The sequence below is a fragment of the Cervus canadensis genome, chromosome 8 (genome assembly GCF_019320065.1).
Source record: "Cervus canadensis isolate Bull #8, Minnesota chromosome 8, ASM1932006v1, whole genome shotgun sequence".
Classification (NCBI taxonomy): Eukaryota; Metazoa; Chordata; class Mammalia; order Artiodactyla; family Cervidae; genus Cervus; species Cervus canadensis.
In genome coordinates, this window is record NC_057393.1 from 57,382,252 (window position 1) to 57,399,235 (window position 16,984).

Genomic DNA, 16,984 nt, shown 5'->3' on the forward strand with positions numbered 1-16,984 from the left:
ATTTCATGGCTGCAATCACCATCTGCAGTGATTTTGGAGCCCCCAAAAATAAAGTAAGCCACTGCTTCCACTGTTTCTCCTTCTATTTCCCATGAATTGATGGGACCAGAGGCCATGATCTTAGTTTTCTGAATGTTGAGCTTTAAGCCAACTTTTTCACTCTCCTCTTTCACTTTTATCAAGAGGCTTTTTAGTTCCTCTTCACTTTCTGCCATAAGGGTGGTGTCATCTGCATATCTGAGGTTATTGATATTTCTCTTGGCAATCTTGATTCCAGCTTGTGCTTCCTCCAGCCCAGCATTTCTCATGATGTACTCTGCATATAAGTTAAATAAGCAGGGTGACAATATACAGCCTTAACATACTCCTTTTCCTATTTGGAACCAGTCTGTTGTTCCATGTCCAGTTCTAACTGTTGCTTCCTGACCTGCATATAGGTTTCTCAAGAGGCAGGTCAGGTGGTCTGGTATTCCCATCTCTTTCAGAATTTTCCACAGTTTGTTGTGATCCACACAGCCAAAGGCTTTTGCATGGTCAATAAAGCAGAAATAGATGTTTTTCTGGAACTCTCTTGCTTTTTCGATGATCCAGCGGATGTTGGCAATTTGATCTCTGGTTCCTCTGCCTTTGCTAAAACCAGCTTCAACATCTAGAAGTTCACAGTTCACGTATTGCTGAAGCCTGGCTTAGAGAATTTTGAGCATTACTTTACTAGCGTGTGAAATGAGTGCAATTGTGCGGTAGTTTGAGTATTCTTTGGCATTGCCTTTCTTTGGGATTGGAATGAAAACTGACCTTTTCCAGTCCTGTGGCCACTGCTGAGTTTTCCAAATTTGCTGGCATATTGAGTGCAGCACTTTCATGGCATCGTCTTTCAGGATTTGAAATAGCTCAACTGGAATTCCATCACCCCCACTAGCTTTGTTCGTAGTGATGCTTTCTAAGGCCCACTTGACTTCACATTCCAGGATGTCTGGATCACTCTAGGTGAGTGATCACACCATTGTGATTATCTGGGTCATGAAGATCTTTTTTGTACAGGTCTTCTGTGTGTTCTTGCCACCTCTTCTTAATATCTTCTGCTTCTGTTAGGTCCATACCATTTCTGTCCTTTATCAAACCCATCTTTGCATGAAATGTTCCCTCGGTATCTCTAATTTTCTTGAAGATGGTAAATACACTCAACTGTCTAGAGATAGAAAGGAATTTTCTCAACCTGCTAAAGGGCATCTATAAAAAAACTTGCAGATAACATCATGCTTAATGGAGAAAGCTGGATGCTTTTCAGGAACAAGACAGGATTCTTGCTTTTACCACTTCTGTTCAGCATTGTACTAGACATTCAAGCTGAGCACTTAGGCAAGAAAATGAAATAAAATGCATCCAGATTAGGAAGGAGAAACAAGTAATCTATTTGCAGATGGCATAATCTCATATGTAGAAAATCTTAAGAAATCTATTTTAGATCTAATAAAAAATTCAGCAAGATTGCAAGATACAAGATCAAGTAAGCTGTATTTCTATACAGTAGCACTGAGGAAACAAATTAAGAAAACTTCATTTATAATAGTATCCAAAAGACAAAATACTAAGGAATAAATTTAACAAAAGAAGTACAAAACTTAATACTCTGAAAATAACATTCTTGAGAGAAATTGAAGACCTAAATGAAGGGAAAGGTAGCCCTTGTTCATGGATCAGAAGACTTGATAGTGTGAAGAGGGCCCCAGTCCCCAGTGAGTCTCTGGACTTCCAGGCCCAACTCTAGGAACACAGCCCCCCAAGAGGCTCTGTTGGGCGGTCCCTCCTAGCTAGCTCTCTGTAAACGGGGAGAGAAGGAGTCATGGGATACCAGAGTCACCCAGCATCTGCTGAGTGCTTGCGGTGAGTTCTATCTTGCCTGGTTATCTGGAGCGAGCCAGCAAGTGCTTGAAAGTGTGTCTTATGTGCATAGGAAAGTGCTTATTAGCAAAGCCTTTTGAGCTGAAGTATTGAAGGAGGCAGAGTGAGCAGAGGTCTTGGCAGCAGGCTGTGGTCTGCATGTGATCTGGCTCTGCCCTTGCTTGCTGTGTGACCCTGGGCATGCCACTTAACTCTCTCTGTGTTCTTGTTTGCAAAATGGGAAAAAGAACATCTTCTTTGCAGAATTGTCATGAGAATTAAGAGAGAAAATGGATACAAAGTGCCCGGCAGTCTCAGTTCTGAAGAGTTCTATTTATTCAACACAGAGCAGCATGTAGGCTGGGCACCCAGCAAGGATCAGACGGAGGTTCCATTCTATGCTCTCCAAGGCATAGGACAATTGTTCTCATACCAGCCACCCAGAAGAAGGCTTGTAAAGTGAGACTGAGAGTTGGAAACCCGTTTCTAAGTTGCTAGAATTTGTTTCTAACAAGTTCCCAGGTGATGCTGATGCTGCTGGTCTAGGACCCACATTTTGAGAACTGCTGTGTTAGAAGGTGGTGAGTGTTACGGTAAGAAAAATATAGAACCATTTGGCCACCCGACGTGAAGAACTGACTCATTGGAAAAGACCCTGATGCTGGGAAAGATTGAAGGCAGGAGGAGAAGGGGATGACAGAGGATGAGATGTTTGGATAGCATCACTGACTCAATGGAAATGAGTCTGAGAAAGTTCCGGGAGATGCTGAAGGACAGGGAAGCCTGGCATGCCGCAGTCCATGAGGTCACAAAGAGTCAGACACAACTGAGCCGCTGAACAACAACAAAACACAATGGTGAGGGTGGTCCTAACGAGAGAGTGACACCCAAGGCCTGGAAGAAGTTGTGAAAGTGAGCCAGGAGGACGTAGGGTGGGTGTGTGTCAGACCCAGGCAGCAGCTTGGGCAGCAGCAGAGAGTACTGATGTGACCTTGAACCCACGCACAGGCAGGTGGGCTGAAGGAGTGAGGGACAGGGAGCGTGAAAGGAGCCTGATGGCAGAGGAAGGACGTGCTCTGATAAATAGTTAAAAGGGCAGCTCTGATTGCTGACCACAATGGGTCAGTAATGTAGGCAATAAGCAAGAGTACTTCCCCTATGGTGGGTGGTGGTGAAGGTGAGCAGATTCCAAATCTGTTTTGAAAATAGGACCTACAAGATCTCCTGGATGTGGGTTTGAGAGAAAAGGAGCAGTGAAGGTGAACACCCAGGGGTCTGATCAAGCGGCAAGAAAGAACTGGAATTAAGCAAGAGAGGAAGACAGCCTAGAGCAGGTTTGGGACAGTGCAGCAAGACCACAGCTCCATTTGGGCACAGGGGAGTTTGCAGTGCCTGTTAGTCATTACACTGCTGCCCACTGCAGGCATCCTGAGTGGGTAGTTGGATGCAGGAGTCTGAGGACCGGGGTTTGCAGCTCAGTAACTAGGAGCATAGTAACTATCCCCCCTACCCAGCGGACACTGCCAAGCAAAGCCCAGAAACTGTCTCAGCCTTACAGGCTGCAGCACAGGGCAGCAGTCCTGATGCCAGGAGCCTGGTTTGGGCATGGTGTCCTTGCCCAGAGTGACAGCTCCATACTGAGTAGGGGCACGAAGGGCCAGGCAGCAAGCCCGCCGTGGCCATCAGACCTGCGCTCCCCCTGCCGGCCCCACCCCGGTGTGTGTGTGACTCTCACAGGCCTCTGCAGACTTTCCCCGACCCCTCCCCCCAGAGCTGACAGTCCTGTCCTAGATTCCTCAGAAATCATGGAGGGAAGGAGGGGGACAAAGGCAGCTCCCAGAGGCCATGGGGCAGGACACTTGACATGGAGAAAATCCAGCCTCAGGACAACTTGGAGAGACACAAAGCATCCTTGTTAGGCCAGCTGGTTGTGGTCATTATTTGCTGGAATGATATCTTCAAATGGAAGCCCTCAAGGCACAGATTGAAGATGAAAGGTCACTGGCCCCAGCCCAGGCTGGCAGTGGTGGAGCCTTCTGCCCAGCACTACTTACTCCAGATCCCAGCTCTCGGGAGATTCAGGAAGAGAACATCTTATCTCCATTTCCTCTGAATTTAACCCACCAAACCAGTGGGCCTGGACCTTTCCTGGCAGCCTTTCCAAAAGGAGAAAGATGCGGCTATTGCTGACCTGGACTGGGCTTCAGTCACTGCACCAGGAGAAGGGGGCACTTGAACCTGAGTCTGGTACCCCAGGCCCATTCTGGTGGGCCCTGAGGGACCACATGTCAAGTGGAAGAGGAATCACTCCCACAGGCCTTGAACCCCATCCAGCCCCAGGCTTGCAGAGGCCAGATCAGTCCTCTTACAAGTATAAGGGTCAGTACACAGCACCCTTTGGCCTCCTTCTTCTGCAGCCCTCAAGGCTTCTCACCTGCAGTGCCCCGGGAGTCTGTGATCTTAGATCCCCACAGGGGAAATAGCCTCCAACCGCAGACCCCACTGATCTGCAGCCAGGGATCCTGGGGTGGTTTACCAGGGGAACAAGGCGGAGGAGCTGCTGCCTTATCTTGGGAGAGCCTGGCAAGCCAGCGAGGGTGATTTATAAGGGGCAGCTCGCCACTGCTTCCTGTGATATTCAACTGCTCAACTAACTGGCCCTTGCCCACCTTGCTGGCTCACTGAGTCCTCCTTCCCTCCCAGCAACTGTGGTGGAAATGCCCCTGCAACTGGGCCTGCTTGGCTTCCTGTGTGTGCTAAGAAGAGCTCAGATCCCAGGGCTAGAAAAGAGCTTGTCATGGTCATTGCTAAGCTGAGGCCACTGAAGGCTGTTGCCAGCAACACTGTGTGATGTCCTGGTGACCACCAGCCACAAGGGGAGAAGTTGGGCCACTCTCCAGAACAGCTAGTGTTTATTCAGCGTGTCCCAGTGGTAGGCTCTGCAACCCCGACTGACCCTCACAGTGGCCCTTTGGAATCAGTCCCACTATAGCCCCTTTTAAGGTGAGGAGACTGAGCAGCAGGGAGGTTCAAGTAATCCATCCAGGTCCCAAAGGAGTAAGCAGCAAGCCAGCGCTGTAACCCAGGTCTGCTGGAGCTCCGAGCCCGGGCTGGATGCTGGTTCTAGAAGAGCCGGATGCCAGGACCTCTCGGGATGTCCTGTGGTCAGGTTCACTGGCCCTCAGTTTCTTCCCCGACAGCCTTGGTCTTCCATGTCAGCCAGAGGAAAGAGGAAGTGATCTCATGCTTGCCATTTGCTACTCTTGACAGGGGTTTATTGTATCAAAATTAGATTATAGAGAGGGACCAGGGCCCAGAGAGGTTCAGCAGCTTGCCTTCACAGCACACAGCAGGGTTGAGAGCAGGCCCGGCCGGCCTTCAGGTTGAGCCCATCCAAAGATGCTCTGTTGCCAGGCACCATAGCCTCTGGATCTGCCTTGTCTCAAAAGTGGTGTGGGGACAGGGGAAGGGAGGTAAGATTGAGGACGGAGGTAGTCCCCAAGGGACTGGACCCTGCCCAGAAGTGAGAGCCAGCCCAGCTCAAGAAGTCATCTATCACCAGTTGTTCATGTGAGAGGACAGGACTCCCGCTCCCAGCCTCTCAGCTCCCTGGTCCTGGCCCAAGAGGAAAGCTTCATAACTATCTTTGCACACCCACCCCTCACTCCAGGCCTCATGGATAAAAAAAGCCCCACATGGTGGCATGGGTGTTGACCTAGCCAGGGTTTATCCTAGAGTTCATTATGGCAGTGCTCACCAGAGTCCAGAGCCTTCTAAATAGGAGGCACCTGCAGACCTCCATCCACCTGGGAATGTAGGGGGCGAAGGCACAGGAAGTTAGGTGAAGGGGTTTCCTAGAGATTGGCCAGTCTAACTAACCACACAGGTGGGAACACTGGGGCTCAGAAAAGAGAAAGCAAGTCAGTACCAGGGCCAGTCAGCCTAACTGGTAGGGCCCCCTGCTGCTGGAGCAGGTGCCTCCACTGAGCCCTCGGACCTTTCTCTTTATACTTTATATTAATTAATTAATTAATTTAGGTGCATCAGGACTTAGTTGTGGCATTTGGGCTTAGCTGCCCTGAGGCATGTGGGATCTTAGTTCCTCGACAAAGGATTGAACCCTCATCCCCTGTGTTGGAAGGCAGAGTCTTAACCACTGGAACACCAGGGAAATCCCTGGACCTCTCTCTCTACTGTAGACAGAGCTGATCAGACCTTGCGGACTGTGGGCCCTGGGAGCCCGGGCTTTTGGGGGCAGATTTAGGGCAGGATATTCCTTGACTTACAGCCCCCTGTCTCCACGAATCGCCCTTCCCAACCTTCACGCTTACCTGGACTCTGGGAGGGAAGAACACTGAACGAACCCCTCCCACACATTCCTAGCACTTGGGAGGACTTCAGCCCGCACCCCCACATTAGTGTCAGGACCAGGACTAATGGGCCTCACTGGCCTGGGACACCAGAAAACTCTGATCAAAATGAATATTTTATTGTAATTTTTTAGAAAGCCCCTCCCTTACAGATTTCTTCCCACAGACCCCTGGGGATCTCCATTCCTTCTTCTGGTGTTGCAGGGCCCCAGCTTTGCCTCTCTGTCCACGTTCCCTCCTGGTGAATGCCTTCCCTCCTGGTGAAGGCTGTGCACCCATGTCGGTTCTCACACTTTGCACCCTTGGAAGTGTGTGATTGTGGGCTTTTTTCGCTGGATTCACAGGCTTTGCAGAAATACAGTATAGGTTTGAATTGAAGATCTGTCTCTTACTAGTTGTGTGGCCTTAGGAAAATTACATAACTTCTCTGAGCTTCAGCTGTCTCATCTGTAAAATGGGGACATTAATACTCATACCGCTCAGGACTGCACAGGACGCCTAACCCTCCGTGGCAATGGGGCGCTGGCCCCTCCGTAGGGCAGAGGGCTGGAGCCCAGAACACCATCTCCGCGGTCGGCAGCCCTGCTATAGATCAGGCTCAGCACTCTTCCCGCTGCTTGACCCAAACCGAGTCACCTGACCTCCCTGAGCCTCCGTTGCCTCCACCTGGAACACCTGCCTTCCATTCTGCTGGGAGCGGAAACTTCTAAAGCGAGTCCTTTAGGAAGAAGGGGCGGATCACTGGGAATTGCTAGTATTCCTACGGTGCTGTAACATCGAGCGTTAGGAAGAAGCGGGTCAGAAGTCTGAACTCCAGGAGCAGCATTTCAGAAACTCGCAGGTCCCGGGCCCTCCCTCCCTCGCTCCAGGGTCCGGGCCCGGGGCGGGCGGCGGGCAAGACGCTACCTGCGCGCGTGCCGGGCATTCCTGCCGCGCCGCGCCGCCGCGCCGGAGCGCGCCATGGGCCTGATGCCGGCCGCGCGGGCCTCCTCAGGGTGCCGCGCCTGCCTACGGCCGCCCTGCCGCCTGCCCGCCTGCTGCGCGCCGGCCGCCCCAGGTAGCGCGGGAGAGGGTACGGGCGCCCCGCGAAGCCGAGTGGAAGCCGCGTCCCAGGCCGACAGCGCGCTTGGACGCAGATCCTGCGCTTGTGCCAGGACAACGTTGAGCCGGCGCGACGCGGGGCGTCCGGGAGGGAGCGGGGAGACGGGTCGGTTGCGGGAGCGGGTAGGGGGCAGCAGCGGAACCGGTCGCCGGGCTGGGGGAGCGAGCACGCGTGTTGAGGGGAAGAGAGCTCGGACGCTTCCTCCTACCCCTCTCCCGGGTGGTGGGCAGCCCCCGTGCACGGATGAGGAACCTAGCCTTCCAGGGCACGGGGACTTGCAAAAGATCACCACTATTGAGGGAACCAGGCAGGATGCCAGCTCTCGGCTACCAACTTCAAGTCCACTGCTCAGCCCACTTTGGCCTCTCCAGACTTCAGAACGTCCCCTATGCCTGTGGGCTGGTTAATGCCAGAAAGGTGGAGGTCACTTCTGCCCTGAGGATGGGCTTGCCCTGGGCAGAACAACCCCCTAAGATGTTAGCTTCTCCTTGTATTTCTCTCCCCTGGCTGATTTTCAGCCTGTTGGTTGTTGAGACTTGGTTACAGCCCAGCCAATTTGTTACAGATGTTCAGAGCAGCTTTGAGGCTGCTAAAGGGGGCTTCCCAGGTGGCTCAGTGATAAAGAATCTGCCTGCCAACGCAGGAGACACAAGAGAGGCACCTTCTGATCCCTGGGTCGGCAAGATCGCCTGGAGTAGGAAATGGCAACCCACTCCAGTAATCTTGCTTGGAAAATTCCATGGACAGAGGAGCCTGGCGGCTACAGTCCATATGATCGCAAAGAGTCAGACACGACTGAGCACGCACACAGTACCTAGAGGAGGGCAGTGCGCATGGGCACAAGTGTGGGAGTGATGGAAAGTGGATTTACACACCGTGGGCTGCATGCAGGGAGGATGGCAGGTGTCCTGGGGAGGGGAGTAGAGAACAGGAAGGGTTTGTGAATCTCTGGAGAGAATTTAATAACTATTTTCCTCATTGCGTCTCTCCGCTATTATGCCTCTCCCCTTTACTGGAGAGAGCCAGCCTGACGTCGCCACTCGGAGATCAGCTCCAAGAGAGAATCTTGGTTGTCTTCCTTTCCTGCTGGGCTCCCAGGGCAGGCAAAGCCCACCCAGTCCTGGGCTGGCCCTCCTGGGTCAGGAGACGTCCACTTTGATCAAGCACCTGCTTCCATTAGGCTCTTCCACAGTTACTGCCAGCCCTATGACATGGCAGAGACAGGCTCAGAGATATTGAGGACATGCCCAAGGTCACCCAGGACAGGGATCTGAGTCAGCTGAGTGCTGGGCCTGTGCCTTCCTGCCCCTGCATGGGATTCTGGGGAGAGGGGAGTGAGGGCCAGGCTTTGCCAGGGAGCAGCTGGCAGGAGGGGAGGCCTGGCCCAGCTTTGAACCCGTCAGCAGGTTCATCCAGAGGTCCATGCCAGCTTCCTCTCCGGTGGCAGAGCTGATGCTTTGTAAAGAGCGTGGGCTGGGACCTCGAGGAACCCACACGCTGGCTGGCTGGGTTTCCAGGGATCTGACAGACCTATTAGAGCTGGTTCTTGGCAACACTCCCCCATGAGACATGCCAGGAGGGCTGAGGAAGTTCAGCACAGCCGTCCCAGGCCCTGCCAGGCTCTGCCCAAGAGCCTCTGAGAAGGGGAGTGGTGGGGAAGGTCCCTGGCTGAGGGAGGCCAGGTCTGTTGCCTGAGCGCACGGTGCCTCCAGCAGGAGGAAGGTGGGAGCAAAGCCCTGGGAGGTGGAGCTGGAACCATCCTTTCCTATGGGGCTCCGGGAGCATCTCCCCCTCAAGGGAGATGTGCCCTCAAGGTAAGGGGGCAGCTTGCACCTGAAGCCTGAACAAGGTCTGATGCAAGGCTCCACGCTGCCTCGCTGGCAAAGTAGGGTCAGCCCCAGGCCTGGTGATGCCTGGGGGCAGGGCCTTGGGGTCACCCCTAAGGACAAGTGTCATCGTCCCCATTTTATAGATGGGGAAACTGAGGTATAGGAAGGGAGGCCACTTCACTCTACAGTGGCTTAGGATGTGCAGGTGCGACCTCAAAATCTTTGTCTCCATGGCCTTCAGCCTTGAGCATCACCTGCCTCCTGTGTTCCCCACCCCTATCCTTAGCACCCTCACCAGGCTCAGCACTTGGGAGGGCCTCTGGGGAAGTCTTGTCATTTCTCAGAGCCCCTGAGCCCTGCATGAAGTCAGTCCAGTGCTCACCAGGAGTTATGGTTCTTGTCAGGACCCGAGACTGCCATGTTCCCAGCCTCTTCACTCATACACGCACCCTCCAACCCCCAGGGTCCTCATCAGACCTCCCTCCCCATGTCTGCCTTGGGGATTTCTGCTCATGCATGCCCCCAGACCCCAACCCCTGCCTTCCTGGCTATCTCTTGCTCATTCTTAGACCCCAGTCCTGATGTCCCCTTCTCTAAATCACCTCTGTTTAGAAGCACCTGGGACCCTGTGGACTTCCCACAGCCATAGCCGTGTTCAGGGGACTGACTGGAAGAGTAGGCTGGAAAGCTTCACCAGGGTGGGAGGGGAGTGGGTGGTGGTTGAGATGATGTTGAAAGAGGGCTTTGGAGATGTGGGAGCTGTGTGACCGCACAAACAGCGGGGCTGGCCATGCAGCAGCTGCCCTCTGCCTGACCCAGGTTCTTTTGCACCTCAGAATCTGATGGAGAGGTAGGCAGGCCCTTGTCTATCTACTTGCCAAGTTTAGATTTTATCCTGGGTGGGGAGGAGGGAGGCAACAAGGGGTTTCAGCAGAGGAGCCTGTGGTAGTATTTACATGTTTCTAGTCCTCTGGACAGATCTGAGACCCTCTAATACCTAGAACAGGGTGGGGCACAAACGCAAGAGTGATGGAAGGATGGATGGACCAGTGGACAGGTGGACAGCAGATGTCCTGGGAACAGGAAATTGGAGAGCAGAAAGGGTTGGGGCCAAGAGGAGGCTAGATAGATTTGCCCAGGCTTTGTGACTCTCTAGAGAGAATTTTGGAGAAGGCAATGACACCCCACTCCAGTACTCTTGCCTGGAAAATCCCATGGACGGAGGAGCCTGGTAGGCTACAGTCCATGGGGTCTCGAAGAGTCGGACACTACTGAGCGACTTCACTTTCACTTTTCACTTTCATGCACTGGAGAAGGAAATGGCAGCCCACTCCACTATCGTTGCCTGGAGAATCCCAGGGACGGGAGCCTGGTGGGCTGCCGTCTATGGGATCACACAGAGTTGGGCACGACTGACATGACTTAGCTGCAGCAGCAGCAGAGAGAATTTTAGAGTTCTTTTCCTCAGTGTCTCTCTTCCCTGACTGTGGCCTTTAGTTACCTGTGAGCCAAGGGTGGGAAGCTGAGTGCATGAACTCGGGATGGTAGACCGTCCTGGGCTATGTGTTCAACCTCCCTCACTCAGCACTCCTTGACCTCCCCTCCAAGCCCAGCATTGGCTTGTGACTGGGGAGAAAGGCTGGTTCCCAGTGAGGAACCAGGCAGAGGCAAGCATCTTCGCATGGTCTGTGATAGAGAGCCAGAGAGGGAGCCCAAGAGCCCTGTGGTCGTGCTGAAGAAAGGATCCGTGACAGCTGATCTCAAGGGCTAACCAGAATTTTGCACAGAGTGAACAGGGAGGAGACCTCCTCTGCCCAGGCCAGGCAGCAGGAGAGCAGAGGTAGTGAAGATGCTCAAGTAGTGGGTAAAGCAGAAGTGAAAGGGACGGGGCGTCTGCCTGAGTGGGGAGGGAGGGAGGAGGTGGGCGCCCAGGCTGCAATGCCACGTTGGCTCCACCCCTTCCGGAGGACCCTCTGCTCCAGGGCAGTTCCCCCTGTATGTTCTCTGCCTGCTTATTTGAGGTCCTAGCCGATGCCCCTGGTCACAACAGGCCTGACTTCCCATTTCTGTGAGTCAGGGCTCCTCTCCTACTTCATTCTGACCTGGTGCCCGGTGCGGAAGCACAAGTCTGTGCCAGGGAAAAGAGGTGATTGTTTGGCAAAGCCCCAGGAGTGAAGGGTGGACTGGGTGTTAGGCAGTAGCGGGTGATGGGGACTGTGGAGAATTAGCAAATACATGGGCTATCAGAAGGACAGGAAGAAAGATAGCGCTAAGTCATATCTGACTCTTGCAATTCCATGAACTGTATAGTCTGCCAGGTTCCTCCCTCCATGGGATTCTCCAGGCAAGAATACTGGAGTAGGCTGCCATTTCCTTCTCCAGAAAGACAGAGGGGCCACTGAACTCCGTCAGTGTGATTGTTTGGAAATTCCAGCCTGGTACCACCAGATTTGTGGCTGCTTTTAAGAGAATTTTTTCCAGATTTTTTATATGAATAAAAAATCTCTTACATGGTCCAGATTTTTTTTATATGAATGTTTTATAAAGTATAAAAGTATAAAGTAACTAATTTTAAAATGTTTCAAACATCTGCCTAGCTAAACAGGAACATTTGTGGACCCATATAGCTCATTGTTGGGCATACGTGATTGAGCCCTAAGTGTGTTGTAGAAGGAACAGTGAGTGTCCTTGTGTCTCCAGACCGGCCTAGGCCACTCTTGGACTGGGCAGAGAGGCCAGGACACTGTTGGTGGTGGGTACCTCAGAGTTGCCCTAGGCAGCCCCATGCCAGTCTTTGGGCAGCACCCGCCCCTGTGTTCAACACTGTCTACAGGTTACACCCCAGTGGGCAAGGGCAGCTGAGCTGTCCAGATCCCAGAAGGCAGACAGTTTTTCCTTTTTTTTTTTTTTTGGATTTTTCCTTTCTTGTCAGTATTCTAGCCTCTGCTTACCTCTGCCTGTTGTCCAAATGACCACATCCTTGGGAGCTACTGGTGAAGAAAGACAGGAGAAACATGGGAAGCAAGACTGGTGGGGTAATGGCATCACATAGGTATCCATGCTCCAGGAAGGGTGGAGGGTAGCCATGTGGCCTGGAATATTCCCCAGACCTGGAGCCAGACTGCCTGGGTTCTTTTGTTTTTCTACTTTTTATTTTATTGGAATATAGTTGCTTTATAATGTTGTGTTAGTTTCTGATGTACAGCAGAGTGATCCAGGTTTATATACATAATATACATACACTCATTCCTTGTTAGCTTCTTTTCTCATATAGGTTATCTCAGAATACTGAGTAGAATTCCCTGTGCTGTACAGTAGGTGCTTGTTGGTTATTATAGTAGTGTGTGTGTTTTAATCCCAAGCCCCTTGTTTATCCTTCCCCTCCATGTGTCCCCTTTGGTAACCATAAGTTTGTTCTCAGTGTCTGTAAGTCTGTTTCTGTTTTGTAAATAAGTTCACTTTTATTTTTTAAACTAGATTCTACATATGAGTGATATGATATTGATACATAATAATCTCTTTCTGACTTCACTTAGTATGATAATCTCTAGGTTTATTCATGTTGCTGCAAATGGCATTATTTCATTCATTTTTACGGCTGTGTAATAGTCCACTGTGTGTATGTACCATATCTTTAACATTCCTCTGACGATGGACATTTAGGTTGCCTCTATGTCTTTGCCACTGTAAATGGTGCTGCTGTGAACATTGGAGGGCTTCCCTGGTGGCTCAGACGGTAAAGCATCTGCCTGCAACACGGGAGACCCAGGTTCGATTCCTGGGTTGGAAAGATCCCCTGGAGAAGGAAATGGCAACCCACTCCAGTACTCTTGCCTGGAAAATCCCATGGATGGAGGAGCCTACTAGGCTATAGTACATGGGGTCACAAAGAATCCGACACGACTGAGTGGCTTTACTTTCACTTTCATGAACATTGGGGTATGTGTGTATCCTTTCAGATCATGTGTTTTCTCCAGATATATGATGAGGAGTGAAATTGTTGGATCATATGGTAGCTCTAATTTTAGTTTTCTAAGGAACCTACATACTGTTCTCCATAGTAGTTGTACTAATTTACATTCCCACCAACAGTGTAGGAGGGTTCCCTTTTCTCCACATCCTGTCTACCATTTATCATTTGTCGACTTCTTGATAATAGCCGTTCTGATGGGTATGAAGTGATACCTCACTGTAGTTTTGATTTGCATTTCTCTGGAAATTAGTGATGTTAAGCATCTTTTCATGTGCCTTTTGGTCATCTGTATGTCTTCTTTGGAGAAATACCTATTTAAGTCTTCTCCCTATTTTTTTATTAGGTTTTTTTTTTTTTTTTTGACATAGAGATGCATGATCTATTTGTATACTTCTGAGATTAATCCCTTGGCAGTCACTCCATTTGCAAATATTTTCTCCCATTCTGTTTTTTCATTTTGTTTATTTTTTCCTTTGCTGTGCAGAGACTTTTTAAGTTTAACGAGGATCCCACTTGTTTATTTTGTTTTTGTTTTCATTACTCTAGGAGGTGAATCATAAAAGATACTGCTGCAATTTATGTCAAAGAGTATTCTGTGTTTTCCTCTAAGAGTTTTATCATGTTCAGTCTTCCATTTAGGTCTTTGACCCATTTCAGGTTTATTTCCATAGGTTGCTTTGTATAGTCATTTTGACAATGTTTATTCTTCCAGTGTTGGTATACCAGGAACATGGTATATCTTTCCATCTCTTTGTGTCATCTTCAATATCTTCCATCAGCATCTTATATTTTTCAGTGTATAGGTCTTGCCTCCTGAGGTAAATCTACCACTAGGTATTTTACTCTTTTGGATGAGATGGTAAATTGTTTTACCATGGGATTGTTTCCTCAATTTCTCTTTCTGATCTTTCATTGTTAGTGTATAGGAATGCAAGAGACTTCTGTATATTAATTTTGTATCTTGCAATTTTACCAAATTCATTGTGCTCTCATGATTTTCTGACAGCATCTTTAGGATTTTCTATGTATAATATCATGTCATCTGCAAACAGTGACAGTTCACTTACCCAAGGCAATCTAGAGATTTAATGCAATCCCTTTCAAATCACCAATGGCATTTTTTATAGAACTAGAACTAAAAAAATCTTAAAATGTGTATGGAGACACAAAAGACCATGAATAGACAAAGCAATCTTGAGAAAGAGAAACAGAGCTGGAGGAATCAGACTCCCTGACTTCAGACTATACTATAAACTATAGTAATCAAAACAGTATAGTACTGGCATAAAAACAGAAATATAGATCAAAAGAACAGGAGAGAAAACCCAGAAATAAACTCACATGCCTGTGGTCGATTAATCTATGACAGAGGAGGCAAGAATATACAATGAAAAAAAAATAAGATATTCTCTTCAGTAAGTGGTGCTGCGAAAATTGAATAGCAACATGTAAAAGAATGAAATTAGAACATTCTCTAACACAATACACAAAAATAGACAATCATTAATGTACCCATTAAACAATAACTCTCCATTCCACTGTCCTCCAGCCCCTGGCAACCACCATTCTACTTTCTGTCTCTCTGAATTTGATTATGCTAAGTATGTCATATAAGTTGAATCATACAGTACTGGTGTTTTAGTGGACTGACTTATTTCACTTGGCAAAATGTCCTCAAGGTTTGCCCATGTTGTAGCATTTGTCAGAATTTCCTTCTTCTTATGGCTGGATAATATTATGTTGTATATATGCATCACATTGTGTTTATCCATCCGTCCATCAATGGACCCTTGGTTTGCTTCCACCATTTGGATATTGTGAATAATACTACTGTGAACATGGGTGTTTGTATATCTGCTCAAGTCTCTGCTTTCAGTTTTTTTGGGTATGTGCCCAGAAGTGGAATTGCTGGATCATACAGTAATTCTGCTTTTAATAGTTTGAGATGCCTCCGTACTGTTTTCCACAGTGGCTGCACCATCTTACGTTCCCATGAACAGGGCACAAGCATTCAATTTCGCGACGTCCTCACCAGCACGTTGTTTTCTGCTTTTTGGATAGTAGCCATCCTCACGGGTGTGAGATAGTGTTGACTCGAGTTTCCCTAATGATCTACAATGTTGGGTCGTGATTCTGCTTTCGTATTATCTGTCCTCTGTCTTGTTGCTTGTACCTCAGCAGTACTCATGGCTGTCCTGTGCTCCATGGTATGAGTAGACCATGATGATCCCGCTCATTCTGCCACTCATGGGCATTAGGCGGTTTCTCATTCAGAGAGATTGCAGGGAGTGCCACTAAGAACATTCTGGAGTGTGTCTTTTGGTGGCCATGGTGTTAGGTTGTTAAATGCAAGCCACTGCCATTTGAAAGTTAATATTGCATATATAAACCAATACATAAATAAAATGTATGATGCATGCTCCCCGAGGGCCCAAAGGGTCCTCAAGCTTGGACAGGCTCCACAGGCCAGGCTAGGCTGCTGTCCGATATGCCCTTCTGCCATGTCCCAACCGCCTGCTGCCTGCCCTCCCAGTTTCTAATCTGCTTCCCCAGGGCGGGGGCGGGGGCGCCACCCTGGGCCCTGACAGCACTGCCTGCCTGCTGTTGTCCCCAGCGTCCTCCCCACTGGTGAGTCAGCTAGCTGAGGGTGTGACCAGCTCCTCTCTGTGCCCAGGGATCTTTGGGCAGCGGCTGGAGGATACAGTCCACCATGAGCAGAAGTACGGCCCCCGCCTGGCGCCGCTGCTGGTGGAGCAGTGTGTGGACTTCATCCGGGAGCGCGGGCTCACCGAGGAGGGCCTCTTCCGCATGCCCGGCCAGGCCAACCTGGTGAGGGACCTGCAGGATTCCTTTGACTGTGGGGAGAAGCCACTGTTTGACAGGTGAGCTCCTGGGAGGAGATGTAGATAGGGCCACCTGTCCATTACCCTTGAAGAGTCTCCTCTCAGGATGCCAGCTGAGAGGCCTGGGTGCAGGATGGAGGGCAGGGTGATGCCCCACACTGGCACACATGTGCCCAGCCAGCCCTCCTGATGGGCGGAGTGTGGGGCATAGAACCAATGTGGCAGCCCTGGGTCTCCCACCTGGGTGGATCCTGCTACTTCCATGCGGGCTCTATCCACTGTGGAGATGCCCCTCATAAGCCCACAGTCTGTCTCTTGGCTCTGCTGTCTCAGGGTGACCCATTCCCCCACCTCCTGGCTTTTTAGGTGCCAATACTGAGATGCACATCCTCACAAGTTTCAGGGGCAGGGGAGCGAGTCTCCTCCACCTGTCCTCGGCCAGCACCCATACTACTCCATCACTGGGGCTTACTGGGTCCTAGGCTCCACCCTGGGATAGAGTCAGCCTCACTGAGTGCCCAGGGGCTAAGAGCAGAGGAGAGGTGGCTGTTTGGGGGCCTCATGTCTCTGACAGAACCCCCATTATGGGGTAGTTTTTCATAGAAAGTTCTTTCTGCAGCCAGCCAGCCCTGACCCCCATGGAGCTTCTGCCCCTTCTTCTCGGATCTACCCTCTCCTGGGGCAGACAGGCCCCCCGCCTTGCAGCATAGGCCCACAGGTTTCTGCTGGCAGCCCTGGCATTTTCAGGTCTTTTCCTCTCAGGGCAGAACACCGCCAGCCCCTCCAGCATCTGCCCACACCATCACTGCAGCCAGGAGAGTCTATCAATATCTTTTTCAGATGTGGAGTGTGGGTCTGATCACCATTTCCCAGAAGAGGTCTGCCCAGAGAGGGCACAGGGGTTCCTTTATCTGGGCCAACAGTGTGGAGTGGGGAGAGGGTGAGGAAGTGAATTTCTAGGGAGGGAGGAAAGATGAGGCAGTCAG

At 50.4% G+C, this 16,984-nt stretch overlaps 1 protein-coding gene across 9 annotated transcripts in view; it reads left to right on the forward strand.

The window, feature by feature from the left end:
- ARHGAP22 (Rho GTPase activating protein 22) overlaps positions 1-16,984 on the forward strand; it is a 176,947-nt gene that overhangs the window by 145,917 nt on the left and 14,046 nt on the right. For all 9 annotated transcript variants that reach the window (XM_043476357.1, XM_043476356.1, XM_043476359.1 and 6 more), the window contains one exon: positions 15,830-16,037. In XM_043476357.1, coding sequence (XP_043332292.1) covers positions 15,830-16,037 — 208 coding nt within the window. The remainder of the gene's footprint in view (positions 1-15,829; positions 16,038-16,984) is intronic.